Source organism: Triplophysa rosa, linkage group LG14, assembly GCF_024868665.1.
Source record: "Triplophysa rosa linkage group LG14, Trosa_1v2, whole genome shotgun sequence".
NCBI classification, from domain to species: Eukaryota; Metazoa; Chordata; class Actinopteri; order Cypriniformes; family Nemacheilidae; genus Triplophysa; species Triplophysa rosa.
In genome coordinates this window covers 15164246-15187347 of record NC_079903.1, presented here as the reverse complement: position 1 = coordinate 15187347, position 23102 = coordinate 15164246, and the positions used below count along the sequence as shown (strand labels likewise).

General features: G+C 39.3%; 2 protein-coding genes across 2 annotated transcripts; one reads left to right on the top strand and one right to left on the bottom strand.

The window, feature by feature from the left end:
* Positions 1-4124: 4124 nt before the first annotated feature.
* Positions 4125-6865, bottom strand: LOC130565305 (uncharacterized). The gene is made up of 3 exons (XM_057351932.1): positions 6070-6865; positions 5848-5977; positions 4125-5740 (listed from the first exon to the last, which is right to left on the bottom strand). The coding sequence occupies exons 1-3, from the start codon at positions 6633-6635 to the stop codon at positions 4985-4987; spliced, it is 1452 nt and encodes a 483-aa protein (XP_057207915.1). The 5' UTR covers positions 6636-6865; the 3' UTR covers positions 4125-4984.
* kiaa0753 (KIAA0753 ortholog) lies at positions 6861-23015 on the top strand. The gene is made up of 18 exons (XM_057351931.1): positions 6861-7177; positions 7616-7921; positions 8002-8227; positions 8317-8423; positions 8557-8619; positions 8699-8920; positions 9019-9214; positions 9295-9461; positions 9826-9956; positions 10082-10228; positions 10665-10754; positions 11048-11135; positions 11314-11370; positions 11456-11626; positions 11851-11926; positions 12122-12242; positions 19272-19493; positions 21308-23015. The coding sequence occupies exons 1-17, from the start codon at positions 7061-7063 to the stop codon at positions 19477-19479; spliced, it is 2493 nt and encodes an 830-aa protein (XP_057207914.1). The 5' UTR covers positions 6861-7060; the 3' UTR covers positions 19480-19493; positions 21308-23015.
* The last annotated feature ends 87 nt before the right edge of the window (positions 23016-23102 follow it).

Genomic DNA, 23102 nt, shown 5'->3' with positions numbered 1-23102 from the left:
AAACAGATCTCATACCCCATTGACTCTTATAGTATTTATTTTCCCTACTATGGCAGTAAATGGGGGATGAGATCTGTTTGGTTACTGACATTCTTCCAAATATCTTCCTTCGTGTTCAGGAAAACAAAGAAATTTAGACAGGTTTGGAACAACCTGAGGGTTGAATGGCGTAAATGAAGAGTAAATGAATGGCAGAATTTTCATTTTTGGGTGAACTATCCCTTTAAACAATTGAGGGAACAGACCTCAGATCTAACATTGGTTTGACATCATGCTTATGTTAAGTCATTTTTATTGCATTTACAGCAGATTATTGGTATATTTGAGTATTCTGTCAAGTTTTCCTTAATATAAATGAATTGAGCAGGAGCTTGAAAACTTGCAATATGTATAGATCTTAAAAGACAGACATTCCAATGCTTTGTGTGAGTGCTCCACTCTCGTGCATTGTGTTTCCTTGTTTTTCAGTTTAGCTTGTGGAGCAGAAAGAATCATGACATTGTGATTGTATTGTACCTACTGCATCGCCCTGCAGACAAAGTGTCTTCCTGTTAGCGGTAGAACATGTAAATATTTCATTTGGTTGCTTCTCTTGAGGTTTGGCTTGGTTTGGCTTGGCTTGGCTTGTCAGCATGTAGCATGATACCGAAATGTTTGGAGGATTTTCTTTTAAAATTTTTAGTTTAGACTACATCCAGTCCATTTTTTGGTTTGTTTGTTTTAACTTACTGGAGAACTTTTGGTTGCTTTTATCACCCTATTATGATGTGTGAACAATAAGCGCAGTTGTTTCTGTACTTTGTAAGCTGTCATAGCGAATAAAAGACATCTTTGCCTTATGCATTAGTTCACCGATATAAACAAAAGATGAAGGCCTGTGTTGTATTTATTGTCTTCTATTGTGCTTGCTTTGCTTGCCACATTAAGCAAATAGCCTACACTATAACCGTTTAATAAATTTCCGCTGCCCTAAAATTTTATTACAGTAAAATGTATGTTTACCATATACTACTTGCTATTATTACACATCTCGTTGGAATGCTTGATTCTGATTGACCAGTCGCGACATTTGCAGGTTCGGATATTCCCAGATAACAACCTCTCAAAACTATGACACACGGTAACCCGGATGCAGCAAATCATTTTGACAGTTTTTTTTTGACAAATTAAAAATAAATTTTATATATGTTTTAAATATTTACAAATGATTAAACCAAATTGCCTGTTCGTGACACCTGAAAGTAAATGGCTTTTCCTCGCGGAAGGTCTGGATTCGGTAAAAATAAGCTAATAAAATATTTCAAATTCACATTTCATGTCCGGTTTTTTTAAGTCAAGTAGCCGTGTAATAAGCGGGATAATATACTATACAATTATATATATATATATGTATATATATATATATATATATATATATAATAGACTTTGTTCCATGAGGGAATTATGTAACTTAAAAGTGTGTCTTTGTGGCGGGGATAAAGAGGCAGGACCTAAAGCTCGCGGAGAAAATTAAACTCCGCCCAGTGTTTCATTTAAAACTAGTGCGCATCTCTATGAAGCATGAAAAACGCATGGATGAAGCGCGCGTTCGATGCAACTGCAGGAATTCATGCACCTTTTAACAGCACATCAGCTTCTAAGGAACAAACATTAAAACTGAAGTTATCTCAGCCATCTCACAATGAGAGAAAACAAACCCGTAAGCACTGTCAGGACCAACGAGGGAACGGAGAGGATAACGAGTTATCCTGGTGACCAGAGGGTGAAGCAGGCGAGCAGAGGCACTAAGATATGGATAAAAGTGGCGATGGGCATCGCTTACTTTCTGTGCGTTTCAATCGCAGCGTTCTTTTTAGCGATCTACTACGTGCTCTTCTGGACCCCAGATGCGTCCAGTCACAACAGCACGAGGACATCAAACCGCTCGTGCCTTCAGGGATAGAGGGCACTGACAGAGACGCGTCGCTGGAGATGCACTCAAACGTGAACAACACGGGGAGATTTTAAGACGGATGTTTTATACCTGTTTCTGATGCACTGTGCGTGTTGTCCCGTCTTAAACGCGTGTTATAGGCCTATCACCTATTATCTTGAACTTGCAGCGCATTTATCAGCGCTTTCTTTTGCTGCACTGACTTATTTACGAGTTATAATCGAGTAGGCTATTGTTTTATGTTGTCATATAGCCTCTTTTATTACATTAGATTATATAATTTGTGGTTTATTTTTTCCCCTGGCTTATTATTAAATAGCAATAATAAAGCAAAGTGTAATATAAAATATAAACAGTAATGCGTCTGGCTGTTTTTGTACAGTTTGCGCGTGGTATTTTGCTTAGAAGTTGCTTTAAACTTAGGCACAAAATTGCTCTAATTTACAAACATGTAACATTTATATTTAACTATTAAACAACAGCCCTGCTAAACACAAAATCTGTTTGTTATGTCCACTACTATGTACCGACTGAAGCAACAATTAGCCTGAATGGTATAGTTGAATCAGTATGTGGAAGAGTTAAAACGATTTTGACAAGAAGAGAAATGGATTTATCACCTTGTCCTCATCATCATAACATCTATTTTTAGTATCTGCAAATGTCTCCTTTGGCCAAACAAAGAATCTTCTGTTCTGGAGATATTTTTCGCTTATTCAATAATTCAACTGATCTGAAAGTTGTCAGAACAGATTTGTTTTCTATGTGTTGATGCCTCCAGCAGAGGTACATTGTCGAGTTACAGAACTGTCCAGTGAGTTTAAAGTAAAAAAAAGATGTTATATAAATGGTACAAATATCACAATCCTTGAACAGTGAAAACGGTGCAAGAAAAGGACATAAATGACACAAATTTTAGAATAAGCTTTTTTTGTGCGAAATTGTTTTGTGACATGGTTATACTTTTTCGATTCAATTGATTCAATTTTTTATTATATCGCGTACTCACAATTTTCATTGTTGCAAAACAACATAAATAAAAAAATAGTAATATAGTAATAGATGAATAAATAAAGACATTATAAGGTATTAAAATACATGGTATTATTGCAAGTTTTTTTCTATGCAATTGACGAAACTGATTGGATTGTTAGAAACTGTAACTTGTTCAATTGAGCGATGGATCGATTCTGACTTGAGACACATTTTGTGTTGCATTTAATTTCTTATTTCCTTATCCCTTATTCTTTATTATTATTCTTTATTTTGCTTTATATTTACTTTATTGGTTATAGATTATATTCATTAGTTATTATATTCTATATTACTTTTCTTAATACTATATTCTACATTCTGTTGGATGCTGCATTTGTATTGGCTTCACAAGATATGAGTTTGTGGTCTCATTCTCAAGGTTCATAATAAAGTCACAAGACAATGTTGTGAAGCAGTAATTTTCCACTGTCTATGTTGGTATAATAACACCTGCTCAATGTGTTTCTAGTCAGACAAAGTTGGACAAAGTTAGACGGAGATAGAGTTAACTCTAGACAAGAGTTCTAGGCAGAGTTAGAATGAGCATCTGAATGCAACTATTTTTTCTCTCTACAATAAACTTTGTTCATTTTATTATAACATCACTTTGTCTCCTGCCTGCTGTTCTTACCCTCTGATATCCCAGTCTGCAGGATAGTAGATCTATCAGTTTTGGCGAAATGAACACGATGGAACAACACTAGTATCATTTTGGATCAATAACAAGATAGTAGAATCTATCAGATCTACTGGTAACACTTCAGTATAGGGGGAAATTCTCACTATTAACTAGTTGTTATTAGCATACCTATTATTGGCATATTGGCTGTTTATTAGTACTTATAAAGCACATATTCTGCATGACCATACTCTACATCCCTACCCAATACCTAAACCTAACAACTACAAGCAACAAGTTAAGAGTTTATTGGGGAAAAAGTCGCAGTTAATGGTTTGTTAATAGCGAGAATTGCCCCCTACTGAAGTGTGACCGATCTACTGTATCAACTATATTATTTATTTGAAGTATATTATTTTAAATATTATCAGTACTGGAAAATTAAGATTACAATATAAATTGTTTTCAGATTAAAACCTTAGTAAATCAAGTATCCTGGATAGGCATAAAACAAGAAGCAATATTTGCATGGAGCTGATATTTATTGGAACTTTAGAGCGTTGTAAGTAGGGCTGTGCAATTAATCGAAAATAATTGTAATCGTCAATTTTGGCCTTCAACAATTTCAAAAACAAAATAATCGACGTAAAACGATTATTGTGCCGCATTCCATTTTGCAAGGATCCTCTCTTTTCTTGTGGTATAAATCCACAGCGCACCCCCTTCCTTTACAGTTGTTCAGCTGTGCTATTTCTTACATTTATTTTTCAGTTGAATTCACAGTTTAAAAGCCAAGTTTTTTTATTTTTCTGTTGTTTTAAAACTTAGTGAGTAATCATGTTAAATAATCGGGATCTCAATATTGGCCAAAATAATCGGGATCTCAATATTGGCCAAAATAATCGTGATTATGATTTTTGTCATAATCGAGCAGCCCTAATTGTAAGAGCATGTTTTTAATCATACAAAATACTTTATAAGCTCATACATTTTTGTCAAATTCTTCAGCTCATACTAACAATGATGAATATAGTATACAATAAAAACTAACAAATTTACTTTTTGTTTAAAAATGTATTTTGTTCATTTCAGGAGCACCCTTTAAAAGGGTGTCACGCTGTCACCAGTGAATTGTCTGACCTCTCAGTCCTCCAAGCAGCAGAGGTGTATAAGGATCCCAGGGGATTGCAAATAGTCAGAAACTAAATGTATAATACAATGCAATGTAAGTCACTTTGGATAAAAGCGTCTGCCAAATGCATGAATGTAAATGTGAGGACTTTGCCAGTGCAGTGCAGTCAACACAGTACAAAAATTAATTATAAACATGTTTATATTATTTATAAATTGAACAATAAATCCAAACTCATCAATCCCCAACAAATATTATCTCGTCTTTAATCCTTCACCAATGCTTTTACTAAGGGGCCATTCTGATAATTTACGAGGAGGCAAGCCACTGTGTACAGCTCGTTGATGCTCCCTGTAATGGACAGAGGGATGACTGTGTCAAACAGCTTGTTTTGTTTCACCCTGTCGATGAGACGCTCAACGTGGACCATCAGCCGAGCCATGGACTGTGTCTCCCTCACCTCGTCAGCTGACATATGTTCCCTCTTTGACAGGTAAGCAATTCTGTAGACTTTGCATGGGACACAGTCATCAACAAGAAAACCTCTGTCAACCATAATGGCCATTCCGGGTTTGAGCAGCGATACAATTCCAGACTGCTCAAAAAGCTCCTTGTCAGTGACAGAATCTGCATACAGGGATGACACAAAGGTGATTGCACCATGTGGTGCCATGCCGATTAATCCCTTGAAGGTGCAGTGGGACGTGTAAGCGGAGAAGACTTCACTTTGAAGCAGGAGTGAAGTTTGTGTTTGGCAACGCAGTTCTGTGCAATCCATCACCACTTGTGTGTCTGGGTTGTCCTGGAACTCAATGGGTAGATGAGCCTTGACCGCCTCCTCAGACATCCAGATGCGGACAGACCCAAGAATGGTGTACAAAAAATTGGCCCAGGTTGTAATAATTCGGCTAACTGTGGACTCATGGACGTTGAATCTGTGGGCCAGATCCCGCTGCTCTAGGCCAAGTGAGAGGTAGACCATGAATAGAAAGAACTCATCAATGGGCTGCAGGGGCTGACCCTGTAAAAATAACAAGGTTTGCATATACGTGCAATGCATATAATGTGTAGGTTAGGCATCAACTTAAAATGTAAGATTTAGCTTTATTCTCCTATTTCTATATTTACCAATGCACTGCCTATTGTTCCAGCTTCACTCTTCATTGTAGTTGCTCTAACTCTTGACACATGAATCATGTTGTGCGATGCAGGTTCAATGAGTTTCCAGAAAGCCATTAGATGGCTGTGAGTTAAAAACCTAAAGTAGATATAGGACATGTTTAAATGCATCACAAATAGAAATGAATTACATATACATATACACATATAAGAGTAATGTAAGGGTCGTACCTAGTGTAGAACCTTATATCATCGTCAGAAGCAGCAAATCGCCCCAAACAAAATCTTTGACTCATCGACAACTCCTCCACCTGTCTTCTCAGTCGCTCCACCTCTTTACGGAGTTCTTCTGTCTGATCCTGCGCATTATCAGCTGCCGCGGGTTTTGGAACTGCACAATAATCATGTTCCACGTGATGGACTTCCACTGGCACAGGATTCTCATCGTCTTGGTTGTAAACATCCTTTTGCTCTGGTTCTGCAACGGAGAAGCCGTTCCACGTGAATAAAGTGGGTACAGCCCCCTTCCTCAACAAGCGACGCCCACTAGGTGTCGATGGCTCGATCAGGAAATCACTAATAAAGTGACGACTGCACACTCTTGTGTGAGATGTAATGTTTAATTTCTCACGTCGAATGTTGTGAATCCACTTTCCCCGTTTTTCTTCGTCCGTAGGAAAAGTGTGGAAGCTCAGTACTGAGTTGAACCTTGAGGAGGCTGCACATAACGGGACACAACAATGTTCCGCAGCTTTGCTATCTTCTCGCCGTTGATATTTAAATTTTCTGGAAGCCATAAAGCTGAACTATATATAATAACGTTACTTGAATTATAAATCGCTGTAAAATTATTCCAATGCAAGAGTTTTGCAACGCACGCGATGAGGAAGCAAATACGCTGGCTGAGATTTTCCCGGAAATACGTCGCAGCGCATGGCGTTCAGTTGTTCATTTAAACCTGAAGAGGGCGACCGCGCGTGCCGTATATGAAACGTCATCATCTCTAAAAAAGACACAAAGAAGTGTTTTGTCGTCATGGCGGTGTTTTAAACCGTCTAAACAAACGAGGCTTTTGGTTTTGTTTAACGACAAGCTGTCATGTGAGCACATTATACCAAGCAAATGCCGTTTTTACTCGCGGGTTGTTCGTTTAATGCGCGGTGTTTGTGTAATGTGAGAAACGGAAGCGATAGTTGCAACGCAAACTGAGGATTTTATCAGCATGATTTCTGATTTCCAAAGAGGATCTCCCCTGACTATTGGGGAACTGGGCTATGTTAACCGGGAATGGATTAAAAAACGCCCATCTGTGTTTCAGATGTATGGTCTGCAATCGCAGGTAACTGTTGAGTGCAATGATGTATTGAAGTGCATAATTGTATGTTTGTCTTTAACACCCCTGCTGAAAAAATATAGAAAAGTACAAATTTGCTAATGGATTTAATGCTCCTAGTGGGAAATGTTTCATGGAAGTTATAATAGTCTCTGGGATTCTTGTCTCTGGTGATGTGTTGGGTTCTGGCAGAAATGAATCAACAAAACAACTTTAAATCCTACTTTAACACTACATATAGAAAATTTTGAGTGATCTCAATAGTAAACACCTGAAGGCTCATAATCGTGCTTGTAATGGCATCCAATATATGTTTTCCAGCAGGAGTGTGGCATGCACAACATATCTATAAGACTATATAAGACACAAAAATTGATTGACATTTTATTTTTAATCAAAATAAATATTAATGAACAAGCAATTGTGTGATTGTTGTCATCCCAGCTTCGGTTTAATGACACAGTGGCACCCAGTGTTCTCAACCGAGCGACCCGTGTGGGACCCCCTTCCCCTATCATGATAGAGAAACTTGTGCATAGGGCAAAGGGACGGGATGATGTGGACAGCTGCACCAGCTCCTTGCGTCTTTCAGTCCTCTCAGAAGACAGACTGCAGGCTGCGGTCATGCTGGCTAAAAAAGACCTGCGCAGAAAACGTCAGGAATCCATCAGCCGTATGTCCGTCGAACATCCCTTGGAGAGATCACAGAATACCAGCCGTCAGAAAAACAACATGGATCACAGTTTTCAGGTGATTACAAATACAGATTTTGTGTTCTTTTTTGGAGGATTGTTATTGCTTAAGAACTTTATGTGCCTCTTAAAAATAAGGTATCTTCAGGAGGAACACCAAAGATGTCATGTCAGAAGAATCATACAAAACCTGGTGCTCAGGTGATTGTATGCACGCCTCCAAAACCCAGCAGTCAGCCTAGACCGGGCCGGACGCCACCCACCAAAGACCTCAGTAATGAACAACAGCTCAGTCAGGAGATTCGCAAATTACAGAAGGAACTGAGCACATATGTTCAAAGAATAGAGCAGCTGGCTAATAAAGGTATGGCTGGTTGGTTCTAATCTTAGCCCTCTGAAATAGAAAGTGTCTCTGCTGTCCTTTGTTTAAATGTGGAATTGCTGGACTCACAGGGCGTGTGGTGGAGGTTCTGGAGCCAGATGTGAAGCGCAGGATGGAGATCCGTCGGCAGGAGCAGGCAGCTCGTTCGGCACGAATAATCTACGTATTGCAAAAACAGGTATGTGAACACTGCAGTGTATGTACCCAAAGTAATGTAATTGAATCCACGAGATGAAGACGACGATATTCTATTTGTTTTTGTGCTGTTAGTAGACCTTAGAGAACCATAATCGGACTGTCTTGTTGTGCAGGTCAAAGAAATCCAAGAGGATCTTGACAAGCTACGTTCTCAGAATACCAAACAAACCAAGAAGGTACCCAAAGTTTTCTAGTTAGACTTTGAACATGCACTTGGCATAAGATATTTTATGTATTTCTGTGATGCTTTTGAAGTTTGTGGCAGTGGACAAACTCGCAGCTGCTCACAGGGGAGCTATAAGAGCCATGCAAGTTTTCATCAACCAACTGTCGGACCCTGCGGAGAGCAAAGTGCCCACCTACTGCAAAGAGCTGGGCCAGCTGATTCGCCAGCTCTCTCTCTGTTCTGCAAAAGTAGAGGTGCGACAAGGATCCGCTGTACCCGAGACAGCCCTCGACATCCTGCAAAAACTAGAGGTGCTGTTGGATCAAATATATATGTGCTCTGTATATAAATGCATTATGTTATGAAAATTGAATTGGCAATTACTAATGTTTTGTTTGTTGTTGCTTAGACCCTTGACTTAGCACTTAGCAAGCAGGAGAAACCAATGGAGAGAGACCCAGACGTACAGAATATCAAACCTGCAGAAAAGACTTCTGCGAAAGTTGTGGCTCGCAGCATGTCCCCTCCTCATCCCGTAAAAGGCCCAACCAAGAGGACCTCACGGAGAGGACCTCCTCGTAAGCCTACTACTGTAAAAACAGCTGGTGAGTTCCCTTGCTTTCTGTTGTCGTCTTGTTGCAATCCCCAAAACAAACATAGTTACTTCTTTTTTATATGTATACAGGAGGCAGAATGGCTGGGAAGCCCCACAGGACCTCACAGGCATTGGTGAAGGAACGTAATGAAGTTCTGAAGGCAGGGCTTGAGAGCCTTATACATAATAAACAGAAGAGAGAGATAGAACTAGAAAAACCTAAGAAAACCATCCCCATCAACCCAGCCCATGTTAAGGTGAGAATGGTGCTCATATATTTCTAAGAAGTTTTGGAAATAGTTTTCCTTCATTTTGAATTATGGTAATTGAAAACCATAGTAATAGAATTTTTAAGGACATGAAATATTGCCTTCAGTCATTTTAAGACAACATACAGACGTCTACACAAAATGGTCATAAAACAGATAAAACGCGTAAAACAAAATCTGATGTACTATTCTCGTAATGTATGCAAGCTATACAAAGTTTAGTTTTGTGACCATACAAATCCTGAGCAATACAATTTAGCTTGTTCAGACTGCTGTTTACATATTTGCATTTACACTGTTGAGTTAGTTAGTAAAGTCGATGAAAAAGAATACATTACTCTTCATTCACCAGGCCGGCCACGTTCAGGATTGCAACTTCCAGCAGCCCACCGTCTCATCCCAGTTGAGGGAGAATCAGGTCCCCCAGAGAGAGACCACTGTGCCCTGGATACCAACATCTCCACACTCCCCTTCGCGACAGCGGTTAGCACACGTGTTCATACTACTACACTGTTATATTTTCCTTTTTTCTCGTCACATATTTCCTTCACTGTTTGATTTATTTCTGTGTTCATGTTTTACTAATATCAGTGTGTGTGTGTGTGTAGTGTTGTGGCTAGTAGGCCAGAACCCAGATGTCTGTTCTTTCCTGTAAAGAGCCCTGAAAAGCAACAGCCGCAAGTCAAGTCTATAGACAACACGCAGCTCAGCCCCTCATCACATGACAGGAAACAAGTCCAGAACGAGGCTCTCAGGTCTGCTGTTATTATGTCTTGTATAGTGATCATTGTACTATAGACCCAATTCATTACCGAAAGACCAAATCTTGTTCAGATCCTACTCTTTCAATTTCCTTGGCTGATTGTAGTAGATATTAGTGACTGTTCGAAAATTAAACTTGCGGTTTGGTAATCTGAGAAATTTCACAAATTAGTTGGTAAAAACCATCAGAGAGAGCCTTAAACTACAGGCTTAAATTTTTCACATTTAATTGTGCTCTTTTAAGTGATTCAATTCCATGGCTAAGCTCTCTCTAACTAAACCATTACCGGTCGTCTCTTTCTGACTTAACGATTGTCACTTTGATCCTCATTTATAACACAGACGTTTGCTGCTGAAGGCAACATTTCCTCAGTTCTTGTGTGTGTAAAGACTGCAGTAGATCTGAATCGGTTTGTGTGCGTTTAACAGGCAGGCCTGGCTGGAGCGGATGACTGCAGAGAGATTGAGAGAACTGAATCGTCTGAGTGAAGAGGAAGCAGAACGCATTAATAAACTCCGGTACGACAGCACCCTCATTATTATAGCCAAGCAGAACTGTACACTCAATAATTTGTATTTAACTAAAATGAGGGCAGTCTGTAAAGGATATTTACATAATCCAATTGTATTGGGACAGCTTAAATACATTTTGTTGGCCAAACACATATCATTCTCTTGAGAGTTTTAATAATGTAACATCAAGTTCAAATCCTCCTCATTCATTTTTGACTTCATTGCATTTTATGTTTCTAAATGTAAGGGTTAATAGAGTGTTTAATTTGTGTATATCTATTTGCATGTGGGCATGGTAGGACCCCTGTCGGCTCTCCCACACAATGGGCAGAAAAGGCTGAACGGGTCGCCCGAGAGAGAATTCAACCTTTGTTGGATCAAGCACAGGTAAACACAAGCATATGATGTTACCACAAAACTTTAAAGTCCATTGTTTTCTCGTTGTATTTGTATATTCCCCCTTCAGGCATGCTGTGAACAGCTGTTGTGTGTGTGTATACGTTGGCATGGACGAGAATGCACAGTCTGTCTCTAGGTTTACAGTTTCTTTCTGTGTCCTATACAGCAGGTGGCTGGCGCAGGAAGTGATGCTCTCAGACAACGGCTTAAGGCTGCAGTTAAGGTAAGGAACTCGCACTTTTCTTCACTCTTAAATTGAAATAATATTTATTGATGTCACTGAACTATGTTGTTGTAAATAACGGCAGCCTGAGGCAAGTGCAGACGTATTGAGCGAGGCTGTTCTTGATGATCTTCTGGAGGATGCGGCTCGAGCTGCGTGGATGACCGAGAGGCAACAGGTGGCTGAGACTGAGGCTGAGAGACTGCTACAGGGACCTACGCTAGAGAGCATGCTGCTGAGGATGGAGGAGATGGAGGTCAGTTTGTGCTGGGGTGAAAAGCGTAGATGTGTGCATAGATGTGTGGGACGATGATGTCATTGAACTAGATGCTTTCTACACACATAGTGATTGTATTACGTCACTTTGGATCTCAGATCATCTTAAAAGGCACAAACATGCACACATACAAAATCTGCCATTGACGACTGAAATGGACCAAATAGATTCATGCTAATTATCTGTGATATTTTGTTACCCAGAGAGACCAGGAGGAAGTACGCAGACGTTTTGCCATGATCTCATACTCCGATCCTCACACATGGGATAAAGGCACAGGTGAGACACACCACCCAGACAGACCATTCACATTTGTCACTAACTCTTAGAACGTAGAATTACGAGTTATCCGTTGTCCTTGAGAGTGTTGTGAGGTCAGTCTCAACAAAATATATGCTCTGGATTTTATGGAGCTGTTAATGTACAATGGTTTCCACCAGATGGCAGCAGTGTCAAACTTCCTTTTTGTTGCAGATACTCGCAGGAACATGTCTAGCTCTAGACCAGCCTCTCCTCAACCGATACGACTGACAAAGCCAGTCTTAAACGAGCCCAGCACAGCTGACATCTTCCTGCAGAAGCCAGTGGAGACGGGGTGAGTGGTTATCGGCTCTGACTGATTTTATAGAGTATTGACAGATACCTTTGGATCAGTTGAATGAATCTCCAGTATATTTGGAGAGGAACAGCACATTGGCCAGACCCTTTTGTATTTTTGCGCTGTAATGTTTGTTTGTTTGTGTAAGGTATATTCAATAGCAGCCAAAAGAAAATCAAATAAATTCCAAAATATCTGCCAGCAATATACCAGTCTCTTCTCTCCCACCCCCTCCTTGCATAGTTCTGCCAAGAGGGAGCAGGAGACGGTTTCTCTCTGCCCAAAGGTTTGGCAACTGCATTTGCTCACTAAATTAATGAGGAAAATTAAAGAATAAAAGGGACGGTCTTAAGGGCATATGAGTTGTCTAAAGGAAGAGAGGCATGATGGGAAATTTAGTGGAACAGGTTCAATAGATACATTAGAAGATTATAGTTGTTTCTTCTCTTCGCCACAATGAGGTCCCAACTCTGTGTGAGTGCAGTGTAAACGTTCAACCTCCACGCCCTCTCGCTCGCTCTCAGTGTAGGAGAGCAATGTCGACACAGACTTCAAAGCACATCACATGACTGATCTCAGGGCATTAAACTGAGTCGTTACAAACCTTCCCATCATGCATTCTATCTGCTACATTGTGTATAGCTAACAAAATCACCATACATTTAATCTAATGACTAGCTTCTATGTAACATCTAGAAGGCAGGGCACACATTTTTAGTTAGTAAGTGATGGTCAGAAGTCTGACTTATGCATACATATTTCTGTCATCCTCTACAAACCTAATGAGGAGTTTGAAGCATCAGGCACATTGAAGACAAGATGATTATTGTGGTGCTTAGTCATTGTTATGGGAGCCTGTTGTTTTCTCTGGAATAGCTGCCTGCAGGGTTGGGCGTTTGTTCACTGGTCTCAGGTCAGTGGGCACCATGCTTCACTGGCTGTGCCTTTATGCCGGCTGGCAGTCTGTTTCATGCATCAAAATAAGAAATGGAGTTCCAGATAATAATGACTACATGGTGTAATCCTTTTAGAATAATATTTGTGTTACCACGTCTCTGGGTGTAAACATAGCTCATCAACATTGGTGGTTTGACAGGTGGCCATCCCAGCAAGAAGATTTGGCTGGAAACTAGGGATGTAACGATTCATTCAGCTCACGATGCGATGCGATTCACGATTCTGATCTCACGATGCGATTTATTCACGATTTACTCACGATTTATTTTTACAAAATGAGTTGAAACAAATTAGAAATGAACAACTTCCCTTGCATTATTTCTTAAATGTGTCACGTTTCTTTGCATAATAAAACAATGTTTTATTTCAAATAACAAAAGTAAACTGCGATTTTATAACAAATTAATAATAGAAAAAGTCTCTTTAATGTAAACGAACTAATACTGTCTGTGCTTTTCTTGGATTTTTTGCATTTAAGAAATATCAGCATCCACGTTTGCAGTGAAAATAGCAGCCCCTGCTGTTCAAAGAATGTATTGCGATTCAGTTCAAGCCTCAACCGAATTGAATCGTCACTCATTATAACCGATTTTCAACCGGCTCACGGTGAATCGTTACATCCCTACTGGAAACTCAACCACAAGTTTATATATCTCAGTGTCTTAACCTTGAGTTAGCGGAGTCAAAATTAGGTCAGTTTGTGCATTCCAAACAGTGCACACGCTGTTCGTTTGACTCTTTCCATCTCTTTAAAGAGACAGTTCACCCAAAAATGGAAATTCTGTCACGAATTACTCACTCTCTAGTTGTTCCAAATCCCTATAAATGTCTTTGTTTGGTTGAACACAGAGAAAGATATTTGGAAGAATGCTTGTAACCATACAGTTCTTGGACCCCATTGACTACCATAGTTGTAAAAATGACAATGGTAGTCAAAAGTGTCCCAGAACTGTTTGCTGTCCTACATTCTTCAAAATATCTTCTTTTCTGTTCAACAAAACATATATATAAAATATATATGGAGTCCAAGAACTGTTTTGTTACAAGCATTCTTCTAAATATATTTCTATGTTCATCAGAACAAAGAAATTTATACAGATTTGAAACAACTCAAAAGTGAGTAAATAATGACAGAATTGTTATTTTTGGGTGTACTGTCATTTTAAGCAAGCAAAATGAGCTATTTTGAAGCATGTTAGGGCTTATTTGTTGCCCTGTTTTTGAGAAGTGCCTCTCTCTTTCTCTCTTATGTATTCGTTCATTATTTCAGCACACAACTGGCATACGGGCAAACATGGATGTCATGGGCTTCTGAGAGTCACGGTTGCTTTGAACCTGCTTTTTTATTTATTTTCCCTCATCCAGTCACTTACGCTGACAGAAAAAACTGGCTCTTAAATGTCAACGCACCCTGAGACTTCTCTTCAGTGCTGGAACATGAACAGTGACTGACGCTTTGATTAAGTTTCCTCTGGAGAAATCCCACGAGCTGCTCTGTGTCTGATAGTCAATGCAGAGAATCAGCTAGGCTGGACATCATCCAAGAGAGAACGACTTTAATAGAGATTCTGATGCACATTTCCAGTGTAATAGTCGATATATTTGCATATACACCTATTGTGCTTTAAACTAAGAAGTGTAAAGATGTTGCTAGTTTGTACGTTGCAGATGCCTTTTTGCATAGCGACTAGAAAGCAATATGGGGACAGTCCATTCATTGCGAGGCACAAATCCCCAACCTTTTCCTTATCTGTACCTACTTTATTCATCACTTCAGGATCATCACCTACTGTGGAAAAGTTGCCTGCTGATCAACTAAAGTTTTATTTCATTGACGAGGGACATGGCCGTCGCTAAACGCTTTTCATTTATCTCATCAAATCCATCCAGAGGCAACGTTTAAAGCATATCTCAATTTATCCTGCTTGCTGTGTGTGATTACAGATTAGTCGTTGCTGCTCGATCAAGATATTGCCCTCTTGTGTGTCAAAAAGTTAATTTCGGTCCCTGGTTACAGTCTATCCAATCATCCACTTTCCCTTAATGGGAATCCATCATTATTTCTCTGCATTATACATCGAACTGGTCATTTAGAATCATCCTAATGGCTCAATCAAACTCTCGTTGAGCGTTTCTCTGGCTTATTTACATCAGAATGGACGATTATTGGGCGGATGAGGCAGCGAAAGATAACACTCGTGATAAATGAATTATTCAAAGCATTATGGTAATGACCTCGGATTTTAGTGCGGAAGCTTTTAGGATTTATGACGGGAAACTAGTAAATGTTTATTTCCGTGTGAAATGTGCAACTGGAGGGGGCGGAGTCTCGAAGATTTGCATCAGTGTAGCACAAGCTCACAGGAAGTGAGTTCAGCATTGATGCTGATTAGTGCATTCAGTTTATTATTTGTTGTGTAATCTCTGATTACCTGTACAGACTGCACTTGACAAGGAAACACTGCAGAGTTTGTAAACTGCGCACACAAATATACACCAGAGCAAACAGAGCAGGGATTTTGCTAGATAGTTGTAATGAATGTGTTTGTTTTAAATGGTTTTATTCTAAGAGCCATTTTGGTGTGATGAAAGAGCTAGGTCTGTTTACACTTGGAAAAATCAATCTACAAATTGCAGTTTTAGATTCACGTTAAGCTTTTAGTTAAACAATAAAAACATTTAACATTGGAAAGATTAAATTTAAACATTTAGCACACACTTTCATCAAAAAATAATATATATTAACAAGATGTGCCACTGCCATTATAATGAATGGGGAGGAGTGCAACGGCCAATATGGCTGCTCTAGCACAGAAAGTCCCACCTTCCAGTAAAAAGATCCAATCATCAATAGATGAAGACTGACGATTCTCTGGGGCGGGGCTATTGTGAGGCGTTTGTAGGTATGCGTAATAGCTGAAGCGACTTTAAAAAGGGGATTTTAGCACAATTTAAGCTTTTCAAACCAAAGTTATGGTACAGTCCATATCATGTTTAGATACTGTAGATAGATGGCCGGCAACTTTTTTTAAAACGTTGGCGGGGAAAGAGTTAAAGAAGGTAACCTCAATTTCTTGTTAGCATTGATGTGTCATGAACATACAGAACCATTCAATCCAATGTAACGTGTAAGAAAATCCCACAAACCATTGTTGAACGCAGGAGCATTAAGAACAGAAACCCTTCTCAAGAGTGTCGGCTGATGATCTGTGACCTTACAGAGAGGTTATAAGAGCGGGAGGTCTCCACAGAAAGAGTGTCCAGCACATCTGAGACGGTCTCTGATCCCCAGCGCTCATTTAAAGCTCTAAGAGATCAATGGAGAGCCGATGGTGTGAGGTCTGTCTTCAGTTTGATCCTCATTCTCTGTTCTTTAACCTTTAATGTCACATCTCCATCATTCTCTTTCTTTCTCCCCATCCACATGTTCAGTTCAATCTGGCCTTTTGACAGGAACCTTGCAGCTGGTGATGGGCTCCCACCAGATAAATCGAATAAATCTGGAACCCTAAAGCTTTATCGTTTTTGATCTGTCCTTCTGAATATTGATAGAGCTGTGGTCAGCCAGACTCTTCACACGTATCGTCTGGGTTTGCGCAAGATAATTGTAGCTGCCTCACTTCTGATCGGGGAGGACTGAGAATGGAAGATCTCATCTCAATAGTTGCTCGGTTGGGGAAGAACCGCTGGAATACTTGATTTGAAATTGTTGGGCACTCACGTTCGCAGACATACTGGATTGTATGCACAAGCACGTCGCTCTGCCGTCTCGTATAAATTCCGTGTTGAGCTTTGAGAGTGTGTTTCTTGGTTGTGAGGCAGAAGAGAAATTTGGCCTTTATTTTTGGATCTGCTGTGGGCATGTTTTGACAGAAGAAAGAGAGCCTTTGGCACTTCATTATGCACACGTCTAGTCACCTTTACATCTTGCAGATATATGACCCCCATATGCTAATTTCTTTCTACACCTCATGCGACCTTACTTGTTTCAGAATCAAATTACACAAGTTCCCGCCTCCCAATTTGCATTCTTAAATTAAACGCTTACCTTGACCGTCCTTTCCAACGGTTCTTGCTTTCTTCCTTTCTGTAATTGTTGGCATTGTGCAGCCACTCAAAGGTTTGAGAGAGTTCTGCACTTCCGCGGTCTGATACACTTGGGGTAGCTGTTAGCCAGAGCAGTTTTCTATTAGCTGGACAAAGAAGGCATCTTGCGGGAACGGTAAAGGGAAAGTGATTGCACAATAGCAGCGCCGGCCCCCATAATGTTCCATTAGAGAATAAATGGCCCTTGTACGCTGTTGGCAGCCTTGCGCATTGTGTCTATAGGCTGCGCTTGCGAGGGACCTGGAGTGGAGTGTGAGGTCTGTCTTGGCGAATGTGCTTCTGTTGAGGTTCATGTGCTAAATGTGAGCATGACGAGTGCTGGTGCCTCACAGGAGCTGATTATGTCAGAGGACTGGTGCAGATGAACCTTTGCATGGTGCTTTGAGTACACATGGAGGCTTTTTCTCCCTAGGAACCGTGTGAGGGATGATGCTGGGTTGTCTACGCGAGTGCTTTTGATTCCAGATTTAGCCTCACTTAAAAGGCAGCAGTGTAATAGATGGGCATATCAATTGAGAGCTTTAATTTGTTATGATTGTGTTTGGATCAGCGCTGCCTCGCTGTCATTTATTCCGTTAATTGAAGTTGATATGAACATCTGAAGCACAAGAGGTGCTGCTTTATAGGTGATTGTAATTCTATACTGTTACCCTGTTTTATACAGTATGTGTTTTATTACTATTATCAGCAAAATTATAAATATTGAAAAAGATTTTAATTAGATATAGGTAATAAGACTTTATTAGAAGAAGCTGTCCTTCTGAAACCTTGTATCTCCATATTTCGTGAATAGTTTTTGCCGTAAATAATTATTATTAGTCACCCCTTTGTCACTGGGTTTTACAAATATCTAACTTATTAAAACGTGCTTGTCAACTTATGTAATCATTTTCTGAAAAACAGCAAATTTGGACATACGAGGATTTCAGAAGGACAGCGATGATATGACTGTTTAACAAGACATTAACATTGCAAAAATGAATTTCTTACTTATTATGAATTGCTTTGACCTTTAGAAGTATTTCAAGCGTATTTTTCTTACCCCCCATGGCAAATTTTTTAGTATGTTAACATAATCATACTTAATTTTTGTTATTTGTTTCTGAAAACAAGAGTTAATGGGTAGCTGACAAATAAACTGTAGATGTGTCCTATGGTGTGACGGCAAAACGAACAATTAAGAGAAATCTGTATGCTATTTTATATGATATAAATAAATATATATAAATAAATATCAGACCATAAGACACATGTATAGTTTATTTTCAACTTTCTTCAATCATAGGTCACTTTCCTTGTCAAGTAAATGTATCTTGATTTAAGAATTTTTTGATATTTGTACTGAAAAATGACAAAAATACAAATGAAGAAGTTCAGATTTTGCAGCCTAATACAGGCTATAACAAAATCAAAACAATACACCATAATTCCTATAAGACAAAACTTCTGTTGCTACAGGGCAAGAGTTGTTAACCTTTCTTAAAGGAGCAATGTGGAGATTTTAGCTGCATCTAGTAGTGAGGTTGCGTATCGCAACCAACAGCTCGCTCCACCCCTCCCCTTTCGAAACCCTACGGCAACTGACACAGGACAAACATGCGTTACGTTTACACTTCTTTGCCGAAGGAGATAACGTTTTTACGAGATGTAGAGCAGTTTGTCTGTTTAGGGCTACTGTAGAAACAACATGGCGAATTCCATGTAAGGGGACCTGCGGTGTATGTAGATAGAAATAGCTCATTGTAAGGTCATAAAAACATAACACTTCTTTATGTATACACCTGAAGACATAGAGTATGTCTAATGTATATTATATTGCATTTCTGTCAATAGATCTTCCAAAGAATTACACACTGGACCTTTAAATACCTTTTTAAGGGTTTTTAACTAATCGCCCCTCTAGAGTGAACACTTGGACTAGATTTGCCTGGTAACAGTTTAACACTTTTGCTTTTTTTGCAGAGCGGTATCAGAGACATCAGTGCTGGATGAAGATTCTTCTGTATTTAATGACCCCAGTCATGCAGTCACAGCAGGAGTAAAGAAGACAGGAGGGCTTTACCTGAGCGTGCCACCCAGCATGCAGAGGAGCATTCAGAAATACAGAGAGAACCACGATGCCTTCCTGCAGCTGCTCTCACACGAGGCTGTGGGGAACTTCAACCCCTGAGCCATAGCAGACAGGTTAGAGTCTGATGATGACTTTATTATTTTATGCTGTGTTATGCTTTTACTGCAGTAGGGATGTTACATAAACTGCTTAAATGTTAATTTCAGAAATGCAGTTTAACATTCTACAAAAAGCAAACTGAAATCACCATGCTTATGAAATCACATACGAGTGATGCACTTTCAGTTACATCATTAACAAAAAATTCCCATCTCAAATGATTCCAGAGTGAATTCTGTTTAGAATGCAGATGACCTGTTAAAAAAGTGAAACTGTTTTAAATAATGGACTGACAGTCATTGACCCACAGATATCAAACATTAATTCGCTTTCATTTGGTGCCAATCACTCTAGAGTTTCCTGTCATATCTACATTGATTTAGTTTGTGCTGAAGACACCTTCACGGATGTACACGTAGTAAAACTAAAGCTTTTCTGTTTGCACCACAAGCAATAACAGATTAGTCATAAGCCCCACCACGATTCTCACAGCGAGTGAGTAGGAGTTGATATTGTTTACTGCCTGGCGGCTATAATGATCCTCGCACACATTGCCATTTTAAATGTAAATATTAGCTCTGTTTTTTTGATGGGTGCTAATGTGGAGCGTGCTCGGTGCAAATGAGCATCTTTGTTGTTTTGCTGGCACTCCTGCACGCCCACCCTGCCATTAACATACTTAAGAGAATTTTTAAGTTGGTGCAGTGCGGTGGATATTTATCAACACCTCCGCGCAGAGTACACTTTTAACAAAAGTGCGAAAGGGGAACAGAGAAGCTCCACGTCATCCTGGCACCGAGGACTTGATCCTCTCGCCATGGGCTGTGTGGGTGGCAAGAAGGATTGTTGCAGAAATCATTTACGAAAGTGAGGAATCTAAAGCGAAAATATCGTTTGAAAAAAAGGAGAGAAATGAACCTGGAGGATTGAGTTATGGACAAACAAGAGCTATGGGGTTATTTTTGCAGAGGTCAACGTAGCACCATAGAGACTGTGGATGGTTATTATTCTAGAGAAGATGTGAAATGTCACCGCAATTAGTGCTGCTGCTGGGAATGGGTGCGGGCACCTGTGAGTCTGCGGTGCATTGTGGGTAATAAAAGCCTTGGAGGTAGTCGATGCCTTGAGTGAGCTGAAATTGACTGGATTCCAGATAGCTCTGCTTTTTTACACAGAGGTAGTGTAATTCTGCCTCAAAGGAGGGATTTAGAGCTGCTATGAATTGAGATGAGCTAGGTTTCTTGGGTATTCTTGTCCCATTACTGTCCTAAGACATAGGAAACCAATTCTGAAAAAAAAGTCATTTTTAGCACTATGAGACTAAAAGTCTATAGCAAAAATCTCATTTAATGTGCTGCAATGATTTTGTTTTTAAAGAATCTTCCCAGATATTTTCCTTATAATGGACATAGTGACCATACATTGTCATGTCAACTTCTAAAAAAAATAGTTATCACAAGTGTATGATAGTATGATATTAAAGGTCCAGTGTATTAAATTTAGCAGCATCTAGTGGTAATGTTGTGAATTGCACAAAGCACTACAGCGGCTGACACAGGGCTAAGATGCCATCATGTTTTCACTTCTTTGCCGAAGGATATAACATATTTACGGAACATTACGGAACAAAGCATTTCTGTCAATAGATCCTCCAAAAAAATTACACACAGCAGCCTTTAAGTAACATAGTATATTACGTTTTTCAGTCAGTCTGAACTAATGTATAGAAAATCTATGTGAAGATTCTCAAGTTTTCATTTCTTTTAAAGTTAAGTGAAGAGTGAGAGGTGTGTGATAATGTAATTCTGTCTTCCGTTGTTTCTCTCAGTCTGGCCGAAGAGCTGATGGGTGAGGCTCTGGCTGATGTGGCAGCAGAATTCCAGGATGTTTGTGAAGAGTATGCGGAAGCTGTTTTCACTTCAGAATTCCTCCAGCCTGTCCAGTCCCCCACTACATCAATGTCATAGTTACTTAAAGAAAAGCTGCAGCCAGCTCCATTATATATGACATTGTAGTTTATATTTATGTTGTATATTTTGTATTTTCTACTTTTTTATCAACACTTTCATGTTTAAGATCAGGGAAATTCAAATCATTGAAAACAACCCACTGTTTAGAGCCTACCTTTGTCTGAAAAATATATTTCTTTTGAAACACAATTCCTTTGTGTGTGCTGACTATGAAACGCAAACAGATGCTGTGTAGCATACAGGTAACAAATGTGACATCAATGTGCCATAATCCATACAGTGCCTTATGCATTAGACTCTTGCTATTGCTATGCAGCGTTGACAAAGCTTACGGTTCTAAAGAAGCTATTACATTATCAATGCATTATAAGGTTTTACACTTTTCCTAAAAACATCTCCCTCGTGAATAAGCATGAATCTGTTGGCTCTTTTGTGTACTAATTTCTCACACTTGTTTTTTTTCTATGAGCTAATTGTCTTAAATTCACTAATCTCTCCAGATGTTGTCCTGAATGCTCATTGTGATCGGATCAGGTGATGTATTTAGAATTATGTGTGTTTAGTTTGTGTCGGTTACTAAGGAAAGGGCAGGACTTCAGATGTTAGTTTGGGAATGTGCTCTGACAGGACACAGGCTCAGTGCACTAGTCTTAACAAATATGTGTTGCATTCTTTCCACAAAGGCTGTGTGTGGAAATGTGCACGCCCACACCCTTTATATAACCAAGAAAGACTAAACATCAGAAAGTTGTATAGTCATGTGTTTATGCATATGAAATTAGGATCCGTGTAATATTGTGTGACTGTTTTAAAGTATCAGTTGTCTCCATATTTCATGAATTCTTTGTGTGAATTCAGTGAACAGATGTCAGGTTAAATTTCTCACTGTTGGTTTTTAAGCGACAGTTGTTTGTTGCAGATGCGAGTCAGGTAACTCCCTCATGTTTCTAAAACCTACTTATTTGTGAGAAGTGCCAAAAGCAATGTAACAGCAGAAATAACTGCATTCGCCAATAATTTTCACACTTTATTCCACTATAACAAATGCTGTGACATACAATGTTTGCTTGTTTTTTGTGCTGTTTAAAGAAATCAAACCTGTACAATATTTATTATTTCATAATCATAAGTTACAATGATAATAAATGTTTTGAAATGACCTCCAGATGTGTGCAAATACAATTCTTGGTGCTGTGGATGAAATTGCTTTTAAAGGAATAAGTCAAAATAAATTGAATTGCCATTTTTTCAGTGACCAGCTGTTGTAATCAATGTTATCTATATTTCTGCTTGTCATGCCTCTGTAGGCTTTTTCTGTTGCTGCTCATACCAGAATCCCAATGCAATGTTGCAATGTTTTGAGTCCGAAGTGTTTTGTCACTGGGTTTCCTGACTGATACAAATAGGCCAAGTCCCTGAAGGAGTGGGTTAAAGCAGCATGGGCAGTTCCCAGGCATTTAAGAACTGTTTCCTTACTTCCCCTCTAGAACAGATTGTGATTTATTGCTCAGTGGGTATACTGTTATTCTACAGCTGTAGTCAGACTGGGCTGAAAATCAAATACAAATTTTGTGGTGGTGGTATGTGTGTGTGGCAGGGTGGGGTGCAGGTTTAATAATTACATAATAAATATTTGTGTTGAATAATAGTATA